Genomic DNA, 21,637 nt, shown 5'->3' on the forward strand with positions numbered 1-21,637 from the left:
TGCTAATGATAGACTTGTAAGGGGGGAGCTGTTACTGGGCTTTTGCTCTAATGCTGACTCTTTTCCCTGTGCATAGCTATACTTTGACGTGGTATTCTTGAACTTACAGATCAAAGAGAATTACCAAAATGATCCACTTGTGAATTGTGGGCCATTATCTGTTATTAACTCATCTTGAGCACTGTGGTGAGCAAACTGTAATTTACAGTATATTATTACATTTCTGCTCACTGTGGTGTGCAGCAGCTGAATATGTGTGTGTGCTATTCCATAACGAGAAGCAATCTTTGCTGGCTAATTCAAATAGATTGTTGCCAACCTCTACTAAGGTTGATCAAGAATTTAATTTACTTCTAATAGTTTTGTTTTTCTGCTTCCTGCCCCTGCCACCACATTTAGGAGAGAAAATTTCACCTTCTCCTTTTCTCTTCAGTACATGCTTGCTTCCAGGAAAACTTGGAAGCGCAGCAACAACCTCCTCCAGTCCTCTGCCAGATTTCCTTCAGGATTTAATGATTCAGGTGGCTTCATTTGCTAAATTTTTGCCAAAAAAAAAAAAAAAAAAAAGAAAAAAAGAAAAAAAGAAAAGAAAAAAAGTAGTTCTCCACTGACACCATATAATAAAGTTGAGCAAACAGGAGGGCTGGTAGGAGACTTATTTTTATTGCCTGGCCTTGGTCACATGACAGATCAGGTTACAAAATAGTAATACTCCTGCCAACTCTCAGGATCCACCAATTCCTCTTGCTACTGTTTTAATCCAACCTGCCTTTTCTTACTTTTTTTTTCTCTTTTTTCTATTTTTTAAATTTTTTTTTCTATTCCCTCCTTCCCCCCCCCCCCCTTTTTTTTTTTTTTTTATTTTTGTGAGGGCATGGGGTGAAGAGAAAGACATCAGACTGGGGCAGGAGATAGAGTGAAAAGCGAGTATATCATGATTGGGAGTATCCCTTTAGCTCCTTCAGTGTTTGTTCAGCACTTTTTCGCCAGCTGAATAGCTTATTCCCTCCGAGTGTTGGCAGCCTTTGGCAAAAGTAAAGCAATGTCAGCATTCCCCTGCTCCATCTATTTTTTGGAAAGGAATCGTTAAAAATGTTCCATTTTCACCTTGTTTGCAAGTTGTGATTAAGGCTTCTCCCCCAATTAAATTGTGACATTCTGGCATGAAAAACAACTTCAAGATCGGGAAGATAAGCTAGCACATATGCACACATGCGAAAAAAAAAAAAAAAAAAATCCTCCTTCTTTCTTGTGGAAAGAAATTCAGCAGTTCAGTGGAGCCACTTCTTTTATTAGCAGTGAGACAAATATATTTTCCAAAAAACTGCTGATAAAATAACAGATTTGAAAAACATAAACTTCATGCAACTTTCTGGAGTTCTTCACAGCAGTTCCCTCTTTGTCCCTTCTTCCAGCATACAGCAAAACCAGAGCTTCAGTGTCGGAGATTCCTGCAAGGAATTTGCCTGGAGAGGTGGATGCCCTGTATCTTTGTACAGTTTCCACCACTGTGACCACAGTGTCTTAAAGGCACACCTCAACAACAGAGAGGGGAGATTAAGTGGGAAAAAATTCTGTGGTGTCCTTCTCATAGGCATTGATGCTTTTTGTTGTGTCAAAGGTTTAAGAGAATAACTACATATAATGTTTCTCCACCTTTATCATGAAGAGCTGTGGCACAGAGAAATTAGGAGAGCAGTTCGTGGCAACACAAGACTTCTCTGGTGAAGTCAACAGTCAGAATTCAGGTGAGAGTTGTAGTCCCTGTGTTTCAGCTGTGAGACCACCCATCTTCTCTTTTGGCAAGCATGAGTGGAAATGTACTTCTGCCTTCCAGTGCCTGTGACCATCGCAGTTTCCAAGGGAGTATGTTGCAATTGTTCTAGTTTTTCCATTTCTCCTCTTCTTTCACAAGTTGCCTATAAAAACCTGCAACACTCTTATATCGTCCATGTTCAGGGCTCTCTTGAAGACACAAGCCTACTCTGCTTTCTGACAAAACAGCCTCTCGTAGTCAGGGGTGTGTTGTCACTTCTCCAGCAACCAGGCAGGGTTGGAGGAAGTACATGCCAGCAATGACTCCATGCATCTCCCCATCTTCCCTTGCTGTGCCCACTGACTGCAAGCTGGTAGGGGCAGGGACCGTCACTTACTACACTTCTACAGGGCTTTGGCTTACCCAAACTTCCAACCACAGCACTGATGGAGTTCCCTTAGAATGCCTGTCTTCAGGAGGCTTCAACAACACATATTCCTCCTTTTTTATGAAGTTTTTAATGCTGTGATAAACAATGGAATTTATTTTACCGAAGTCTTTCCTCCTCAACTGCAAATAATACAAGTGCAAAAGCATGAGGAGGATGATATCAACCACGATGTGGGAAAAGTAGCACTGATCTCTACTTCTCTTGACTCTAACACAATGGAGTTACTTTAATAACCTGATAGATTTTCATAAACCATGGCCGTGTTGCAATGACCTGTTTTTTGGGTATTTGTTTCCTTGTTCTTCAGGCAGTTTCATTTCTGTGTGTGCAATCACAGCACCCTCTACTGCCTCCCGCTGAACCTGCAAAAGGCCCGCGGGTAATTGTGGATTCTGAACAGGACTTTTGGAGTGACTAGGCTTTCTTATTGTCACGTGTGGATTCATGTACGAAACAACACCCCCACCATGAGAATGAGAATGCAAGAAGGTATTTTAGTTCTGTCTAGAGCGTAGAACAGAGCCCATAAATGAATAGTATGAACTCCTCAAGGACTCGAGCACCTATCAGGCTGAGAGTAGTTTTTCCTTTTAATCTGTAAGCCATTATTTTCCACTTTTGTTAGGTCCATGAAGGACAAATAGATCTATTTTCCTAGAGATAGCCACGAAAAGGTGCTAGGTCATTCTGTGTGTTCCTGCACCGCCTGTCACGGGCCTGACAGAAAACTCCCGTTACAGAATCCACCCCTCAGGAGCTTCCAGTGTCAGGGGTGTGAGGCGCTCTCTCGCCCAGCCAGGCGCAGCTTTCCCCCTGCTGTTTTTGCACAGATCCGGGGCTCTGGCTCGTGTGCTCTCCAATCCCGCCCTTCACGCCAGCCGCGCTCGGCGGGCGCTCAGCCCCACTCCCGCCCCACTGGGGCGACGGGCCGGGCCAGCTGAAGCCTGCCAGCGACTCCCGCTGCCGGGCACGGACACCGCGCCCCGGGGGCCAGGGAATAGCACCCCGGGAACCAGGGAATAGCGCCCCGGGAACCAGGGAATAGCACCCCGGGGAGCGGCAGCGGGCGGGGCCACTGGATAGCGCTAAACCCGGCCCTTCACGGGCGGGGCCGCTGGATAGCGCTAAACCCGGCCCTGCAGGGCGGGGCCGCTGGATAGCGCTAAACCCGGCTCTGCAGGGCGGGGCCGCTGGATAGCGCTAAACCCGGCTCTGCAGGGTGGGGCCGCTGGATAGCGCTAAACCCGGCCCTGCAGGGTGGGGCCGCTGGATAGCGCTAAACCCGGCCCTGCAGGGTGGGGCCGCTGGATAGCGCTAAACCCGGCCCTGCAGGGTGGGGCCGCTGGATAGCGCTAAACCCGGCCCTGCAGGGTGGGGCCGCTGGATAGCGCTAAACCCGGCCCTGCAGGGTGGGGCCGGTGGAGTCGCGCTCAGCCCGGCCCAGCTCGGCCCGGCCGCGCAGGGGGCGGGGTTCCCGCGGGCCCTCGCGTCTCGCGCCGCTGACGTGGCGCTGGGCGCGCTGCGCGTGCGCACGCGGCCCTTCCGGAGCGGAGCAGGATGGTGCTGCTGGAGAGCGAGCAGGTGCGGGGCCGCGGCCGCCGGGAATGGGGGCGAGCCCCGTGTGCCGCCGTGGAGGGAGAGGGAAGGAGGGAGAGAGGAGCGCCCCGCAAAGCCCCGCGGCGCGCCGGGCCCGCGCCGGCCCTGGCGACGTGGGAAGCACTGCGGGGGAGGGGAGCGGAGCGGGCGTCGCGGTCTCCGGGGACTGTCTCGGCGAGGCAGAAGCGGCGGGGCCGCGGGAGGTCCGGGGGGCTCAGAGCGTTCGGAGTCGGGACCGCGGGCAGGGCCGCCCCCGGCTGGGACTTCGTGTGGTTTCAGCGTGGGGAAAGCCGAGTTGGCCTTTCCTCGGTGCTGCCTCCCGCGGTGTGGAGAGAGCCCGGGCCGGGCCGGGCTGCGCGGCGGCAAGAGCTCGGCCGGAGCTCCTGTGGGGACTCAGCCACGGGCGCGTCTCTTTCTCTTGCAGTTCCTGACGGAGCTCACCCGGCTCTTCCAGAAGTGCAGGACTTCCGGCAGCGTTTTCATAACGCTGAAGAAATGTAAGTTTTGAGTCTTGCTGGATTAAAGAGGTGATCCTATAAATCTGACTGTTGGCAGCAGGTGTTTTAAGCGATGCAGTTGTAATCCAGGATATCTGAGGGCAAGAGTGGGCATAGGGACAAACTTGTCAGCTGGAGCACTGATGGCACCACTATTACTGTTAGTCCTACACCTATGAGCTGTAGGACTGATAGTACTGGTACTGTTAGTACTAATAACCTTTGAGTAAGGCTGTATTTCAAACTGCAGGAAATACTGGGACTTTCTGATTGTTAAACAGTAAGTGAAAATCGTTAGCTCCTGTAAAAGGAGAGTCCTGATGTTTTTGTGTGTTGGAGTTCCTCTGATTCCTGGCTATCTGGCACTTCTGGCCTGGAGGCAGCAGGGTGATGTGCATTTAAAGCATGCTGCAGCTCGAGCAGGCAGGGCATACAGCACATTGGGGGAGGATTTACTTCATTTTTTCAGGTATATATAGTTTACAGACCAGATCCTTCTGGGGTTCTAGAATAAGTGCAATTTGGCAGCAGTGTTAGTTCAGTTGGTCTGAAATTCTAGGGTGTTTTACAGATCTGCTCATGAGCAGTTTTTAACACCTCATATCCGAAGGCATCTGTTAGCTTTAATAAGAATAAAAATTTGTTTTCAATACAGATGATGGCCGAACAAAACCAGTTCCACGCAAAGGCCACGTAGAAACTTTTGAACCAGCAGACAATAAGTGTCTCCTAAGAGCAACCGATGGAAAGAAGAAAATTAGCACAGTGGTAAGTGACAGCTTTTAAGTTAAAAAGATTAGTGGCTCTGTTTCTTTTTGATTCAATGCTCCATATTTTAAATGAAACTTGAGAAAATGTTAACTGAAAGTTGAAAACCTGATGTGTGTTTACTTTGAATGGGGGACTGGGAAAGCTTTAGCTGACTTTAGCTCTGCTCTGTCATGTGACACAAGGAAAAAATGTTACTTTGAGAAATAGTTGAGAATCTGAGCTGCAGCATTTTTATGGCTCCAGAAGTGATCAAACCTTTCTTTGAATGCTTTCTCACATTCTTCCCATTTGAAAACATTGACTTAGGGATGAATGGCCTGTAGAGGGTTTTGTTAATCGAGGAGTGTTTTCAGTTTTCTAAATCTGTGAAGTCTCATGACATACCAATACAACACATTGACCACTGAATGTGATAAAAGTTGATCCAACTGCTGCTAAAAAGACCAGATGGTAACTGGTGGCTAAACATGTACTGATACTTTGTCTGAAATAGAAGCCATAGTTTTCATGGTTAACCTCCAGTATTACTTTTGTAGGTGAGCTCAAAGGAAGTAAATAAATTCCAGATGGTAAGTTTTGTATGACTTTTACCCTCCTTTTCTCTAACTAGTAGAAGTGGTCTGTTTGAAGCACTGCACAGTTCTGAACAGGTTGATTCCATGCTGAACTGCACAGAAACTAACTTAGACTACCAATATTAATAATATTTTTAAAAATATCTTGTTTTATTTTATCTAACCTTTTAAATTGGTTTAGAAATAGTATTTTCCTAAGTAAGAGCATGCTTCTCCGGCAAAAGGCATATAATTGGCCATTAGTAATAGATAAAATGTTATCTCTTGCATACTGTCATTTAAGTATTTGGGGTTCTTTTATATGGTTCTAATTGTTCTTTCAGGCATATTCAAATTTGCTAAGAGCTAACATGGATGGCTTGAAGAAGAAAGACAAGAAAAGCAAGGCCAAGAAGAGTAAAGCAACACAGTGATGGGACAGTGTGCTACCATCACTATAACAGACTTGACCCTTGCTCAAAGCAAAGTCCATTTCTTTTTGAGTTACCACTTGTCTTTGGCTTTCCTTCCAGCAGGATACTGGGATGTGATCAGTACTTTTGTTTAAACTGAAAGCAAAGGTGCTTTCTTTGGGTTGTTGTATGGCAGGAGTATGTACAGCATTATACTGAAATAGCTTTACACTCAGCTGATCTGTACTTACACTGCTACTGTTTACTCTGCAGTGTAAAACCTGTCTGGGGGTAGCACAGGGTGAAGACAAATGCACCCTACCAGAAACAAAACAGGACTGGAGCAGGAGACTCAGTGTCAGATGCCCAGTTTTATAGATAAGCCTCAGTAGTTCTAGGGAAAGCAGGTGCCAACATATTATGAGGAACAGCTGCTTTCCTGTTTCTGTCTTAATCTGAGGGTCATGTCTACATGATGCAGTGCAGATATCCCCAAGGCACCCAGCACAGTTCTTGAGTTCCTGCAGAGCCCTCATTCCATGCTGATCCAACTGTTCTGACCTGGGCTTGGGCTGGGGGGAGGGTAGGACTGCATCCTGTTCCCTTCAGACGTGGCTTGAGAAAGCTCATGTCACCTAAATTTTTTTTAAAAAACATCATCCTTCAGTATATTCAGGGATATGAATTTTCCTTCCTTCATATGAGCAGATGTAAAAAGTAAATATGTAATTGCTCCTATTAAACTTAATGAGAAATAAATTTGGTGTAATGTCTGAAATTACTTGTCTTGGTGAATTGCTAGGAATGGCACAGTTATCTATACCTTTAGGACTACATACTGCTGCTGCTTTGGGCATTGCTGTTAGAACCTTCACAGTTCTCAGAAACTTTTTGGTCTGTCTTGCAAGTTACCTCTAAATGTTTTAACTTTGCCTTCTTTCTACCCTTTCTTGCAGCAAATTCAGTAGGTATTTATTAAAGTAATGAGCCTGCAAATGGCAATCCTTTGAGTTAGAGAAAGGAAGAAGTGTAAGGTATTTAAAAAAAAGGTCCCAAGTGGCGAGGAAGAGTAAACACTAAGTGTATTTCCAGAAATCCTTAACATTTTTGCATATTCATCCAGTGTTTTGATGTGAAATACAAAGTTACAACTATGCTGTACATCATAGTTTCTCAGCTTCATTCTTCCTGATGGGGTTGTGTTACCGTTTAGCTTTGAGAAGGTAATTATAATACTTCCATCATGACTATGACTTTAACTTCAAACTTAATCTGACAGCTCAGGTAAAGAAAGTTAGTTCAAAACTTTGGTTGTGGAGGTTACTGTTTTTCTTAAAAGTCTTTGGTTTAGGACTGAAACAAGTGTTTTATCTCTTCATCTTGCAGAAGCTGCTGCTTGATTTAAATGCAAAAGTACAGACAGGACAAGCACAGGCAGCCAGCCTTGTAACAACTCAGCCTGAAATCTGCCATGTTTTATACATAAACTAAAACAGTAGATTAAAAAACCCAACCAAAAATGACACACAAAAGGCTTGTAATAAGTGTTTCAATAAGGCTCAGCAGTTTTTATTACATAAAAACTCCTCAAAAATGTTTTAAACAATTTTTTTCAAGGTAATTAATGATTTCATAATTCTAGAACTGACATTTCCTGTTGTAGCACTACGGTTGCATAAAAGGCATTCTGAAACTATTTTTAAAAAGTAGTTTTACACCTGTACAGCTGATTTGTGTAGCAGAAGGAGCAAGAACTACATGGTAATACCCATCTGTGGCTATAGTCAGACTTGCTCCTTAATTGCCTATAAAACAATTACTTCCATATTTTGAAAGCATTTGGTTTTGTATTTATCATGGTTTAGGAATGTCATTCTCTAGTTTAGTGCTCCATTTGAATCCATGTGCCACTCACTACCCCCTTCCCCTGCCAGTGGCTGGAGAGGAGAATTGGGACACACAGAAGGTAAAGAGCACAGCTTGAGGTAAGAATTTGCTGGAAACAGCAATGAAATTAGAAAACAGTAACAGCAACAATACCAGTGGCAGAGGGTACAGGAAAGGTGAACGAGTCCACTTAGTCCCTGTGCCATGCTGTGCCCATCTGGAAGGGGCCTGGAAGCAATGGTGTGAGCTGATCAACCTCTGGGTCCTGGCCATGCCTTCTCCTAGCTACAGCAAATATTAACCCTGTCCTTGCCAGAACCAGGACAATATTATACATGAAATGCAATGTGGACACAGAAAAAGACACTAGTTGCCTGTCTTGCATTATTACAGCTCTTTGAAATGACTTTTGGCAAAAGGCTGTTGTCCATTTGTAGAAGCATCCCATAAAAGATGCTTTAAGTACTAAAACAAAACCTTGTATTCATCTCGGTAACTGTACAGGATAAGTGCAGGAACCCTAGAGAGGGAGAGAAAAAAGAGTTTTAAAATTTTGAAACTGCAGGTTTGAATGCTGCTATTCCTGTGACAAATCCTCACAATAAGATAGAAAAGATTTAGTAGAAAATCAGTTTTATTTTGGCTGTGACTGCAATTTTCCCCTCTTCTTTCCATTGATTTTGCCTGTTCAGTTTTCACTTCAGTGATCTGAAGGCTTATGGCTAAGTAGTGCTGAGACCCCAAATGGGATGGGAAGGTAGTCAGGGGCTGTACTACGTTCATACCCAGCATTGTATGGAATATTACTTGGGTTCTGTTGCTCACAGCCTTGCAAGCCTCATGAACTAAAAAAATGCTTCACTTGAGATACGTAGCTGCCTTAGTGAAAAGCAAACCTGGAGCAATTTTGGTTCATCTAAGAAAAAGGAACCAAAGTTTTAGTCTTGTTTAAAGGTTAATTAGTACCTTCAAGTGGAACAAAGGTTTAAGAAAATGAAAATTAAATAAACCCCATAAATAGCATAAATACCCAGGTTTCAAGTGGATCGGTACATGCAACATTTGACAGTTTGAGGCTTAAAACTGGATGTGTCCAGACTTTCAGCCTTGTCAGAATTCAGCAGGGAGACTATGAGTTGAATATAAACATTTTTATGCTAATAAAACAGAAATGGGCTTTACTGTACATCCATTGTGTCTGCATGAAACTGGGCACTCTCCCACCTGTGCCTGACTGCCATCATATTATTTCAAAGCAGGAGGAATTAAAGGTACTCAGTAGTTTTAAAAAGACAACCTGCATCCCTCTCATCAGAAAAGAGGGCTTTTATGTAGCAGTATACATGTGTATATTACACGTATATGTATGTTTACATATATAGAAGTATATGTACTATGTATAGAAGGATTCCTAACTGTACAAAGTTGTCTGCTATTGATTTTTATTAGCATAGCAGCAAGTGAGATAAAAGTGGCAATACAGTCTAGTGGTTCTTGAAAAGACTTGGAAAAATGAAGAATTTACATTTTATCAGTGAGGGTTAGTGACCAGTCCTATAGTTTTGAAGAACTCTATATATTGCTTGAATATTTCCTTTTGCCTCAGAGAGAGGGTAAAGCAGAACACAAGTTAGGAACAGCTTATGTTGTAGTTTGAATTACAGAAAAAATTAGAGGCAGTTTATGTACCCATAAGAACCTTACAAATTTACCTCTTTTCCATTTTGAGACTGTAAATTTCATCACAAATTGCTTGTAAATATGAAGATCTCTGCTTGGGCCATCGTGACACCAGTTGTCTCACAGTAGCATCAAAGGCTTGTCTATCTCCATCAAGCTAAGAAAAAAAAATTGACAAGGAACTATACTAGTCTTCCATTCTTTTGTGAAGGAAATACTTCTCTCAGTAGGATGCAGCCTTCTGAATATTGTGTAATATCAATGGTTTTTAATTAAACAGCTTTCAAATATGATGTGCAACTTGATTTTTTTTTTTTTAACAAGTGTTAATTTAGTGATCAATTTCTTAACACATTTCAATGCTAAAATGGCATAAGCAATGAAAAGCTTGGCAGTGCTGTGATGTAATGGTGATCAGAAGTGAATTATGCAAGCTGATCCTGTGTGTATGTATTTTTTTTTTTTTTAAGTAAAGGGTGATAAACTATCTCCATTATTTATAGAGAGTGGATAAACTAAGTATTTTTAAACTGTTTTGATATGTTTCACTGGGTTTTGATTACCTGACAGGTGCTGCTTCACAGCAGCAGATAAAAGGTACAAAGGTACTAAATGAGCTTCCAGTAGGATGCCATTCTTGAGTTTGTTTTTTTTGGGGGGGGTGGAGAGGCATCCATCTCTCTCAAACTAGTGCTTGGAGAAAAGAAGAAAGCTTTTTCTTTAGTGTCATCATCTTTCATGCATTATTGACCAGTTCCTGAACTGTTAAAGGAGTCGATATAATATAAATCCCCTTTATATCTTGGCTTCACTAAGGGATGTTTCAGTTACTGTACTTGAAACAAGTGCCTCTGTATTTTGGGTTCTTCATTAAGAACTTCAAGGAATACCTTTGTTGAAACTGCTATTAATGCTTACTGACTTCTGAAAAAGACAGTTAAGATTTAATTTTAGGTAACTATTCTTGGGGAAAAAACACCTCAGACCTTTGGATTAGGACTTCTTAATGATGTCTTGTGTAACTTGGACATTTGACAAAGAAGTTTTTTCTCTGCATAAAAAAAATCCTTTTAAACTAAATTCAAACTTGAAAGAGAAATTCCAGAATGGGTGAATTTTATACTTCACTTCATTTGGAACAGAATTTATCATCTATTGTGTTCAGTTAGAGTTCTAACAATACATAATTGCTTACCTCTAATGATAAGAAGTGTATTACAGTTGCTTTTGGCAGATCAACCTGTAAAAATACCAAAAAAATCAATACTTAACAGTTCTCTGTTACCAGTTTGCCAACTAGAGATGAGCTATACTGAAGGGAGTTAGACTTCTTGATTTCCAGAGAAGCACTCATGCTGCTACAACTGGAAACTTAGTTTAAAATGATTAAAACCTTTTTAACTATTCATGACAGATTGTTATGGAAAGGTGCAGGCAAATAGCAGTTATGTTTCCTGAAAAGTATACAGCATTTTAAAGTCCTTTATGACATGGTGAGTGAACTCTAAAAGCTATATACAAACCAGAGCTATGTTGGCATAAATGGAGGTGCAAATCTAGCAGGAACAAGTCATTACATCTACCACAGTAGCTGGCGTAATAGAGTTTAAGAGCTTACAACTAAATGCTTGTTAAATTTTATTCCATGCCACTGTCCCATACACCCAATTTGAGATAGTTTTCAAGTATCAGAGAAACAGAGCAATGGTCTTATTTAACCAGAAGTTTGATTCATTTGGTTATCGCTAAAGTGAGATAATTGGCAGTAGTTTGTTCCAGGTAGGAATGGCATCATCCACTGCAATTAAGAATTTGGAATTAATTCAGGCTTCTGCAAAATACTTACTGCTAAAATCTCAATCTCACTTGTTTTCTGTTGCAGGTTAGAAATGAATGTCTGAAGTCTTGTTTGTACCTGGGTAGAAAAGATGGGTAAAAGTAAAATACACAGCTTATGTAACACAAAATGGGAACACTGATTTCATATTGCATAGATGAGAACAGAGGGGCTGCTTCTAATAAGATGTAGAACTACATAATATTTAAACAAATACTTAATATAATTTTCAGTAAAAATTTCACAACAATCCTTGATGAGCAGGAGAGGAAGGAGACTGAGGCTGAGACACTCTTGAACAGTGGTACACACTTGATGACACTGGCACAGTGCTAAAGCAGACAGAACAATGTGGATGCTTGCACAACTAGTGAAAACTGCCCTCTGTTTCTGGGTACATGAGAACCTGTGACTGGATACAGTGAATCATCAGCTGAAGAAGGAGGATGATGACAACCTTTAACACCAGCATTTAACAACCTTTAACTTCAGCATTTAGGGAGGAATTAAAAGCAAAGGGAAGTTCCACAACCACAGTTCCTAGAAAAGTAAGATTTCTAATATGTGTGCACAATGATAGCTGAGCCATGATGTCACAGATAATTCCTAACATCCAAACTGTTAAAAAGGGTGGTCTTTGCCTTCAACCATTTTTGTTGTTCCTAGTCTATTTTATGAATAAAGAACAAACAGTATGAATTTGTTTAAGTTAGGTGATAATGGAAGTATCAATTCTACCATTCTTTAACTTCTAAGGATCACTTCTGAATACTTATTTGATGTGTGTGTACCTGAATTTCTTGACGACGCCTGGCACTGGCAGATAATTTTTCAGGAGCTATAACACTAACGTTAGGCACTACAAGAGTTCCATGTGATTCAAAAACACCTAAAATACAAACACATCATTTTAGTTTATAGTATTTCTTTATACAACAAGAAACAGAAAATTCACAAATGTTAATAAGCTAAAATCAGTGTAGGACAGGGATTAAAAAGCTGCTGCAGACCTCCAAAATCTGACAGGATAATGAGATGTGCATATAAATTCTCAACCATGCGTTTATGGCTTTGAAGACTGGTTGTTAAGACTAAGAAATTTGGTATTTTACATCACTGTTCCCTGAAGCTAAGAAAAGGTCTCAAAAGACTTGCATAATTCTACAAAGGAATGCAGTGCACTTAATTTCAGAAATGCCATTACAAGAATGAGGTGACTATTTAATGCTCAGTCCCATAGCAGAATCACTGACAAAACACACTAAACCCTAGCTTTCTCAAGTATCAATAATTAAAATTTGAAATGGCTTATTTTGAAATACAAATTTCCACTTCTGTAGTCACACACATAAACCCCCCAAGTTAAAGGGCCTTTCTCCCTCCCTGTTATGCAAATGTGTGCCTGTGTGAAGTGTTTCTTTAAAAATCACCACCACCACACACTGAATAAAACAAGTAACAAAAATGCCAACAGTAAGCACTTACTACTATTCTTTATAAACAAACTTATCAGAATAAGGAATGTAAATCCATAGCTAGAAATGTAAAGGCATTTTCATTTGGAAAAAATGTTACTTGTAGATTTTTCTTGGTAAGTCAATGTTAACAGGTCTCAATACTCATAACAATTGCAGGTCAGGTTATTTTTCATCACAATGACATTTAAATTTCTCCTCAGCTAGGAAAAACTTGTTTTCCCACCCTTTTGGATTACTGCATACTGAATGCTTGTATGGAGAATATTCTGTCCATTGGTCTAAGGACTTAGTTTGGAGAAAAATTCAGTTTTAAATCACTTGAAACAAAATCTGATATTAAGAGGCAGTACCTCCTATCAGAGCTCTGCTATAAAACATTTTCTGACTTTGCCTTTGGTAGTATTTCCCACAAAATAGTTTTTGAACAGACAGAGGAACAGTTTGTATGTTCTGTAACTAGATATTAAATACCTGAAATATTAGTAAATGATCCTTTTTGATTTGGTATTGAAAGGTTATCTGCAGTTTCTCTAAAAATAAACAAAGACAGTTAAGGAAACAGATTTACAATTATAAAGAAATACTGTAGTAAGACAGTAGTTTCAGATTATCATAGATACTTAAACTTAGTTCCAACAGATAAAAAAGTTTGCAGATACTCCCCAGCACACATTTATTATTCATGAATCAATTCTATTCAGGAATTGAAAGGAATACAAAATTGCATTAAAAAATCAGGTAGAAGCAATGATCCCTATGGATACAAAAAATGTCTTCCCTATCATGCAAGAGTGATTTATATCCTAATACAAAAATACACTGTGAGAGTATTCTCCCAATTATTCATCTGTTTCTCACAGCTGACATACTACTAAAGTTTAAAGGTAGTAATTATACTTAAGAGCACATTCAAAGAAGTCTTCAATAATTGGTTTGGATACTTTACTTTCCACATTCAGGAATTCATTAATAGAGAAATTTGCCAGTGCTCTTATAGTCATCTTTTGCATTCCTCTGTTTAGTGGCACCATGCAAGGGTTTTTCTATTCTGTTTTCAGGATTTAGAAATAAGGTAAACTCTTTGAAAGAATGATTTTCTTTCACAGCTTCTAGTAGATCTGTCACAAAGCATCTGAGGATCATATTGGTTGCAAAGTTAAATACTAAGAGTGGTTGAGGCTAGAAAAGGGAGAACAAGAGGTGGGCAGCAATAGACATCAGTTACTTGTATAAACTACTGCTTAATAATTACCAAGCTTAATGATTTCCTTTATTGTTAAGCCTAGTCAGAAAAACTGGAGAGCAAATCTGTTAAGTGTCTGAATTCTACTTTGTGTGACTAATGCATGTCTATTCCTGCTGTCAATGCACATATATATATGTACACACATATATATGTATCTAGATGCATGTACAATTATGAACTTACAGGGGGCTATGTGTAAGTAACAGCTGTACTGCTTGGGCACACAGGCATGACTAGCCTCTCCTGTCATTTCTGTACTAACTTCTACTGATGACAATAAATAGTAATTTCAATGAAGACAGGGTAAATGGGTTTTCCTGAGGTATTTGCCAGGTGTTACTTTGACTTGTGCCACCAGAGCATACAGAAGTGCAAGTTAAACCTTCATTTTACCATACCAATACTGCCTCAGAATGAAAGGGATTTGCTGCTTTAATTCTTTGATTACACAGTACACAAATGTAATGGACTTCTGCATAGTAACAGGGACTTGCAGGCAGCCAGATAAACCTACTGCTGTTTTAGCAGCTTTGAGATAACTGTGTGGCCTTTTAATTTATGAAGCACTATGGGCATGTGAATGTACCAGCAGCTAGGGAAATCAGTTGCTTTCATAATCTTGATGCTATAACAAAGCCTTTTGCTTTCCTTCTGTCTCAAAAGAAATTCAGCAATTAAATAAAACTAAGGTCTAACTGAGCATATGCAAAGATATATTCACTTCTGATTTTGAGTATTCACATTGCTTACACATTATGCTACTTACCTGCTACATCTTTCATCACCGATTTTCATTTTCAGTTTCTGGATCAGGTGATCTAGTAAGTCAGATTCTAAAATCCTTTTCTCCGTCTGCCTGTCTTTCTCAAAGGATTTCACCTATTATGTAGTTCAATGGTTCTTAAGATGGTTGATTCGTAAAATGGCATACAAATAAACTCATCAAACTTAATCAAAACCAAATTGTTTCACCCATTAAAGGTGAAAGAGTCAAAGGTAGGAAGCTATTATCATTACCAATCAATCACTGCCAATTAAATCTTTGATTAGATTTTTTTTTTTAGTCCACCTACTAATTTATTCTGCATTTCCAAAGCATAAACTAGCTTGGCTCCTGCATTTAATATGTGATAATTAAGTTCTAAACAGAATGGTTTATAATTTTAAATACCATATTATTAATATTTTTAGTTAAGCAATCGTATTATAATCAGGTTTGCCTTTCAATTTGCAAGAATTAACTCAAACATTCAAAACTTAAAAATCTGCACCATCTTTATTGAGAGGTTAATCAGTAACAACACCATTCACCTCATTAACATCTCCTTTCTTGGTTTTGCTTCAATAAAGCCATATTTAAAAGAACACTCCATAATAGGCTTGTGGAGGACTTTGAAATATCACATTGTCATCACAAAGATATACTTATTCTTGCAATTACTGCTGTTAGAGTAACAGAGTGAATGAGAAGTGAAAAAGATTTTAGTAAGGCACATTGGCTGTCCTTGCCATATCTGTCAAATGGTTAGTATGTTTTTCAGGCAAAGAATGAATCTTTATTCAATAAATAATGATATTTTCTCTAATGATCCAGAATATTTTAAAACTTTTAACTTCAAAAAACCAAAGGTACCTGAACCACAGGCTGCAGAGTACAGAGTACACTCATGTTGTGACAGTCCAGTCTTTGCATCCTAATTTGAGTTTAGAGGTGAAGAGTGTGATTCTGATTGTCTGCTGGAACCACACAGATTGTTTTAGATTTACATTTCAGTTGTATTTATTTTGTAACATGAAAAGGTGCCAACTGCAAAGATTGCTAAGTCAACTAATTAACTTTGTAGATTTAAAGAAACCAAAGAAACCTTTTTCCATGTTAAACCATCGATGGCACTGTCAAGCAATGTTTGCACTAGTTTTTGGACTTTCCTGGAGGGAAAGAGGTCTGTGAATAACTGTGTTATGCAGGGACAAAAAATGTTGAAAATGTTCAAATTCTTCAGACCAACATTTCTATGACTTAACAAATAAATTGTATTTACCTCAACTACACTCACACTTAAGTATAATTTATATTATATTAATAATGACCTTAAAAAAAAAAAAGTAGAAAAACAGAGTACAAATCTGAAACACCATAAAGTGTCCTCTGGTGCCATGCTTACCTTCACATGACTTCCTTCTTTCTCTGACACCAGAGCCACATATGTAATCCCAGAGCATCTGCAGTATTCCTGCAGTTCTTCCTGGGACTAAAGCGTGAACAAAAGAACGGGAACGACACATTAATTTGACAGATTATAAAATCACCAGTTAAGTAATCAGAGTCTCTTGTCTTTAATTAAAGTAACTTGATATGCAACAATAACAGGACTTCAGAGAGAGAAAAGCTTTACTTAGAACTTGAGATGAAACTTCATTATGCATATATTTATCCACCCAGTGCTTGCTAAAATTGAAATCAAAGTCTACACTTAGAGAGAAAGCCTAGGTTCTGCAGCCTAAGTTCCCACATAGAAGGGCTACCTATACCTGGAAGTGCAGAGTCTAGGTAACTGTAAAAATGTGCAATGTAACATCAAGCAAACAGCCACCACCCTGCTTCCTGCAGCTTTCAGTCCTGCATGGCTGGAGGTCTGCCACAGAAGGGGACTTCACCTGGGTCCCTCTAAAACCAAGGCTATGCTGACTTACTTAGCACTGGGTTGTAGGACAGCATTAGACAGAGGCAAGAACTACCCAAATCTTCATTTCTTATGAATCAAACAAACAAACAACCCCAAACCAAGGAACTCCACCTTAGGTGATCATAAGAAAACTATATAATCTGGATTTTTTTCAATTCCAAGGGATTGAGACTGTTGCCAGTTTTATGGCAAAAAATAACAAAAAAGTCAGATGATGAACTGAATGAATTCAAAACTCCCTACCCTGGAGCATATGACATGGAAGGGGCAACAGCAGAGTCTCTCTTGTTAGTCACAAACTGGGATACTTGAAGGTGAAGCAGACTCATAATCCTTAAATAAGTGCCCCCACCTCTGAAAGGGGCTTCAGTGGTGCCATGTAGCTCACTACACTCCAGTGAAGTAGTGCTGGCTACAACTCTGTTTGGTTTCAGCTGGACATAAAACTCAGCTTGCTGCTCTCTGTTCCCCTCCTACTACACCAATCTTCAAGGACTACATGGGGACCCATCTAGTAGCTCAGTTTGCTAAACTGCATTTCTAACAGTAGAATAATGTCAGTATTCCCTCTGTACCTGAGTATATTCGGCCATCTGGCTATTTAAAAGCTGATGCTACTGTTCTCTTCTTCATGTACCCCTTATTAAGTATTCAATTTATTAATAGCAGGGATCCTTCTTCACACATTTAAATACTAAGAAAGAATGCTGCAAGGCCAGTGAGACTTTCTTGACATTACTGTATCTGAATAGCACCCTACATGCTCAGTATTAGGAATCTCTACCTCCATAAAAACAGAAAAATACCCCCAGAAAGTATGGTTTCAGTCTGCACTAATCTTGGAAAACAATAATAGAGTTAACATATGGAGATAAAAATTCTACCTGGGACCAGTCATACATTATTTCAGCTGGAATTCCTGCAGTCCAGAATTTCTGAACAATGTTGATAGCTCTACCCATTGACATCTGACCAACACTTACAACCAGCAGGTCACACGAGCTGACAGAAACCTGAAGGGAAAGCAAAATGAAGGAGACAATATTAGTCACAAGACCACCTTTCCCCCTTCATAAGGCAGTTAAAGTAACAAAGATGGACAAATATTCCAACATTTTTTGAAACGCATCAAGATAAAAAACAAAAAAGGTGTTAGAGCCACCTCTTTTGAGAGCTACAATAATCTAAGTCTGCTTGAAAGTCACTGAAGCTCCATCTTTGATGCAAAGCACCTCCACAGCCTCAGCTTGCCAGGTATCCCTGCCTAATCTGTTCTTTCCTTCCCACTCTCCTTAGCAATGTTAATTTTTTCTTATAGAGAAAAGATAATAAAGGACACATTTCACAACCAAAGGAAGTTGTATGACACTCTACAAAGTAGTCAATATTCTTAAACTTTCTTTCAATCTCTATCTTCTATATTTTGATAAGGGGAGAAGTAGGGGAAAAATAACACTAAATCCCTACAATTGTTCTCTTCCATCTGAAAGAACACACAGGCTGAGAGAAACATCCCTTTTAAACTGAAAATAAAATGGTGTAAGCCTGAAGATCTTGTCTTCCCTTACAAAAGCAAGGAGGTCATCTTGGTGTCTACCCTCTGTTTCAGTATGTTATTATTTTGGAACACATCTGAACATCTTATTTTTTGTCCATCTCTAGCCACAGTTTAGCTATTGAACTATCAGAAGTAAACAAATTCCCCACTTCCCAAAAAAGAAACTTACAGAATCCTCCACACTGGAAACTGCAGCAGTTATTTTATCTATAGCTATGCTGACTCCAACAGCTGAAGGAACTGGTCCTACTGTCTGTGGCCCTCTAAACTGTGGAATCTCAAAACAAGAAAAAAAGCAGGATTAAAGACCTGATAGTTATCTTGGCAATAATTCATTTTTTTTCATGGGCTAAAAAAAAAAAAAAAATTCCAATTTACTAGAAGAGATGAGCACGTACCAGATGATCATATCTGCCTCCTGCAGCAAGAATTTCAGGCACAGTTCTTTGTCTTCTTTTGATGTATGCTATAAACTGAAAGATAATACCATTGTGCTGCTGTATTTTGTAAACTAGTCCCAGATTTATAGAGATCTGTAAAACAAAAATGAATATGTGCACATACATAATTAATTTATGTTTTAATTTAAAACACTGTTTTCACATAAAGAAGACATATGAAAGCATTCCTTATCTCCAAAAATTTAAAGCATAGTGAAAAATAAGGAAATGGTGCTTCTTACAGCATCCCACAAAACCTGTAGCACAAAACCCAAACAGCAAGCTTCAAGGAAGGTGGGAGCCTTTAGTAGTTATTAGATTTCTACATTTTTAAAATATTTACAGTTTGTTTCAAAGTTTATTAAAGTCCCTCTTATGCTCTGAGTAATGCCTTCAGTCTTGGTTGGGAAAAGAAAAAAATTGTCATTAGACTGAAGTCAGACTTCTGACTGAAAGAGATTTTACTTTCAAAATACATCTTTAATTTAAAAGAAAAAAAAAATGAAGAAGCATCAATGCCAGTAGTATTATTTGCCATCAAAAGACACTTGCATGTGCTTTTTCTTTTGTAAAGTATCTTTATTTCCCACCATATTACAAGGCTCAGCAGCCCTGTAATTCCATTAATTTATTAGCAGAGCATTTTACAAACCTGAAGTTTTATTCCCAGTTGCTTTAACAGACCAATGATTTCCTCTAAGTCCTTCATGCCATGCTTCAGCAGCTGAGTGACACTTGGTTTTTGTTTTATCATTGTGTTTAGAAATGGAAATACATTACTTGCTTCTCCCTTCTGCTCAATGAATTTATAGAGTCTAGAGAGCTAAAAACAAAAAAATAAAATTATAAGCATACATAGGAACACAGACAACATTCATAATAGGTCCCATCTAAGAAAAAAATAAAAATATCTGATGTTGTATTTGTGGGAGTAAGACCTGCCTTTTGTGTTTGTTTTGTCCAGCAGGCTGTTTTTACCTAGTGGAGTTGAGGAAAAGAATAGACAGACTTAAGTCTCAGACTATCCAGAAGCTAACTTCAACTCTATGTACATCCAACATTTGCAGAGAAGGTTTTTTTAAAGTTTCTCTCTGTTTTCTTTATAAAATACCTCTCTACAGTATTCCATTTTACTCTTAGTTTCCACAGCCTGCAAAACATGTTTAAAAGAACCAGCTGCAATATTGACTTCCAGAGAGAACAGAGAACCAAGTCAGAACCACTTGCAAAGAGACTGAACAGCACATGTAACAGGTTATTTTTCTTACTTTGGTTGATTAAATTACAAAGAAAATATTACTGACTTATGGCAAATTACAGGGAAATTAGCACTCAATTAAGATCACTTACACTAGCTGGTGTGAGAGAAAGATTACAGAACTTGGCTTCTACTTCTCTTTTAGTTAGCTTTTCAGTCTACAAGAAAAACAGATTAAAACAGCATTTAGTTGTGTTTAATGCACTACTGTAATTAAATTCACCTATATTCTGTGCTTATAAAGTAGAAAAGACCTGATATTAAAATACATTTTAATTTTTTAAATTTTTTATTGACTAGCCTGTCAGTTCTTGATTGTACAGGTGAGTAATTCCCTCATAAATACACATTCAAGAATCATCTTAAACCATCCCAGTCCAGAAGTAACAAAAAACTTAATTATCTACATTTATAGCCCAAAGATAGCCAGCCTTTTTATGTATCAAGAGTATACTCCTGGTTATGCTGGCAGTAGACTGTTAGTAATTTTTAGAGAGAATTCCACAAAGTAGAGTATTCTACAGTGGTGATTACAGAGGTTAGGTTAATAACTAATTCCTTACCACAGCATCATAGAGAATGACATAGACTTGATTGAGCTTGTCCTCTGGTATCCCACAGTGCAAAAGTATAGCTTTCAGTAAGGCAGTGTGGTTCAGATAAATACTGTAATTTCTTTCCTAGAAAGTATAAATAAAAAAAGGAAGACAGAATGAAAACAACAAGTTTTACTTGTATTCTGTTTTCTTAAAAAAACCCCAACCTCCACAAAACAAAAAGGCTTCCTAAACATTTCATAATAGTTCAAAATTAACTTAAAACCTCTTCTTTCACTACCTTACCTTTCATCTCTAAATAAAGAATGGCAAGTTTTGTCCCATTCTACAGTAATCACTTGTCTGACAGAAGAAAGACATTATTTCAATGGTACCATAAAGGATTCAGTTTATATTTCCTATGCATATAAACTTATGCTTCATTTTAAGTTTACCTAGGAAACACACTTTTATGACAGTGTTCTGTAAGTGACTATAGATTAAATGTGAAAATAGTTCTGTACTGGCTAAATAAAGGATGTATCCTTTTACAAGGCATCAAACAAAATATTTAGATAAATTAAAATTTGGGTGGAGAAAACAAGAAAGGGGCTGATTAGAGAATCTACCTGTAGCACTGAAAACTCTTGAATGATTTCTGAAATTGCATAAATTGTTTCTGCTATAGGCAAAAAGCTATTTCCAGTAGATGTAATGATGTCAAATGCACATTCTAGGAGTTCTTTGGGATGACAGCGGTCTAACTTCCGAGGTCTGAAAACTCGCTCTATACAGTATCTAAAGGAAACATTGAAGAATGAATCAGCCTCTTCAGAAGTCACTGTCAAAGCATGGAATCAGTGCAAAGCATCACCTCTATATCTCTTACCTTTTCAAATTTGATATGTTGTTTCTAGCTACAAATCTTGCAAAAGGAATCTGAAAAACAAAATACATGAAAATTGTTGAAACAAAAACATCCGACTGAGCTC

At 39.1% G+C, this 21,637-nt stretch overlaps 2 protein-coding genes across 9 annotated transcripts in view; one reads left to right on the forward strand and one right to left on the reverse strand.

The window, feature by feature from the left end:
• Positions 1-3,641: 3,641 nt before the first annotated feature.
• SRP14 (signal recognition particle 14) lies at positions 3,642-6,816 on the forward strand. The gene is made up of 5 exons (XM_079309702.1): positions 3,642-3,788; positions 4,228-4,300; positions 4,956-5,068; positions 5,608-5,640; positions 5,970-6,816. Exons 1-5 carry the CDS (start codon positions 3,765-3,767, stop codon positions 6,057-6,059), a joined length of 333 nt encoding a protein of 110 aa, XP_079165828.1. The 5' UTR covers positions 3,642-3,764; the 3' UTR covers positions 6,060-6,816.
• EIF2AK4 (eukaryotic translation initiation factor 2 alpha kinase 4) overlaps positions 6,283-21,637 on the reverse strand; it is a 36,250-nt gene continuing 20,895 nt past the window's right edge. Inside the window, exons 23-39 of one of the 8 annotated variants that reach the window (XM_079309626.1) lie at positions 21,535-21,584; positions 21,275-21,443; positions 20,673-20,789; positions 20,202-20,267; positions 19,504-19,674; positions 18,810-18,944; positions 18,581-18,688; positions 17,738-17,866; positions 16,332-16,418; positions 16,032-16,121; positions 14,933-15,045; positions 13,392-13,450; positions 12,234-12,331; positions 11,452-11,520; positions 10,801-10,845; positions 9,638-9,762; positions 6,283-8,445 (exon numbers count right to left, since the gene is read on the reverse strand). In XM_079309626.1, coding sequence (XP_079165752.1) covers positions 8,391-8,445; positions 9,638-9,762; positions 10,801-10,845; positions 11,452-11,520; positions 12,234-12,331; positions 13,392-13,450; positions 14,933-15,045; positions 16,032-16,121; positions 16,332-16,418; positions 17,738-17,866; positions 18,581-18,688; positions 18,810-18,944; positions 19,504-19,674; positions 20,202-20,267; positions 20,673-20,789; positions 21,275-21,443; positions 21,535-21,584 — 1,686 coding nt within the window. In that variant the 3' untranslated portion in view covers positions 6,283-8,390. Of the gene's footprint in view, positions 8,446-9,637; positions 9,763-10,800; positions 10,846-11,451; positions 11,521-12,233; positions 12,332-13,391; positions 13,451-14,932; positions 15,046-15,799; positions 15,861-16,031; positions 16,122-16,331; positions 16,419-17,737; positions 17,867-18,580; positions 18,689-18,809; positions 18,945-19,503; positions 19,675-20,201; positions 20,268-20,672; positions 20,790-21,274; positions 21,444-21,534; positions 21,585-21,637 lie in introns of those variants that run through there. The other 7 variants (XM_079309627.1, XR_013774713.1, XR_013774712.1 and 4 more) reach the window with 7 other exon arrangements.

The sequence above is a fragment of the Erithacus rubecula genome (genome assembly GCF_903797595.1).
Source record: "Erithacus rubecula genome assembly, chromosome: 6".
NCBI lineage: Eukaryota > Metazoa > Chordata > Aves > Passeriformes > Muscicapidae > Erithacus > Erithacus rubecula.

Coding starts and splice junctions, on each gene's coding strand:
- SRP14 (XM_079309702.1), top strand. CDS start 3,765: ATGGTGCTGCTGGAGAGCGAGCAG. Junction 3,789..4,227: donor TGCTGCTGGAGAGCGAGCAG/GTGCGGGGCCGC, acceptor TTTCTCTTGCAG/TTCCTGACGGAGCTCACCCG. Junction 4,301..4,955: donor TTTCATAACGCTGAAGAAAT/GTAAGTTTTGAG, acceptor TTTTCAATACAG/ATGATGGCCGAACAAAACCA.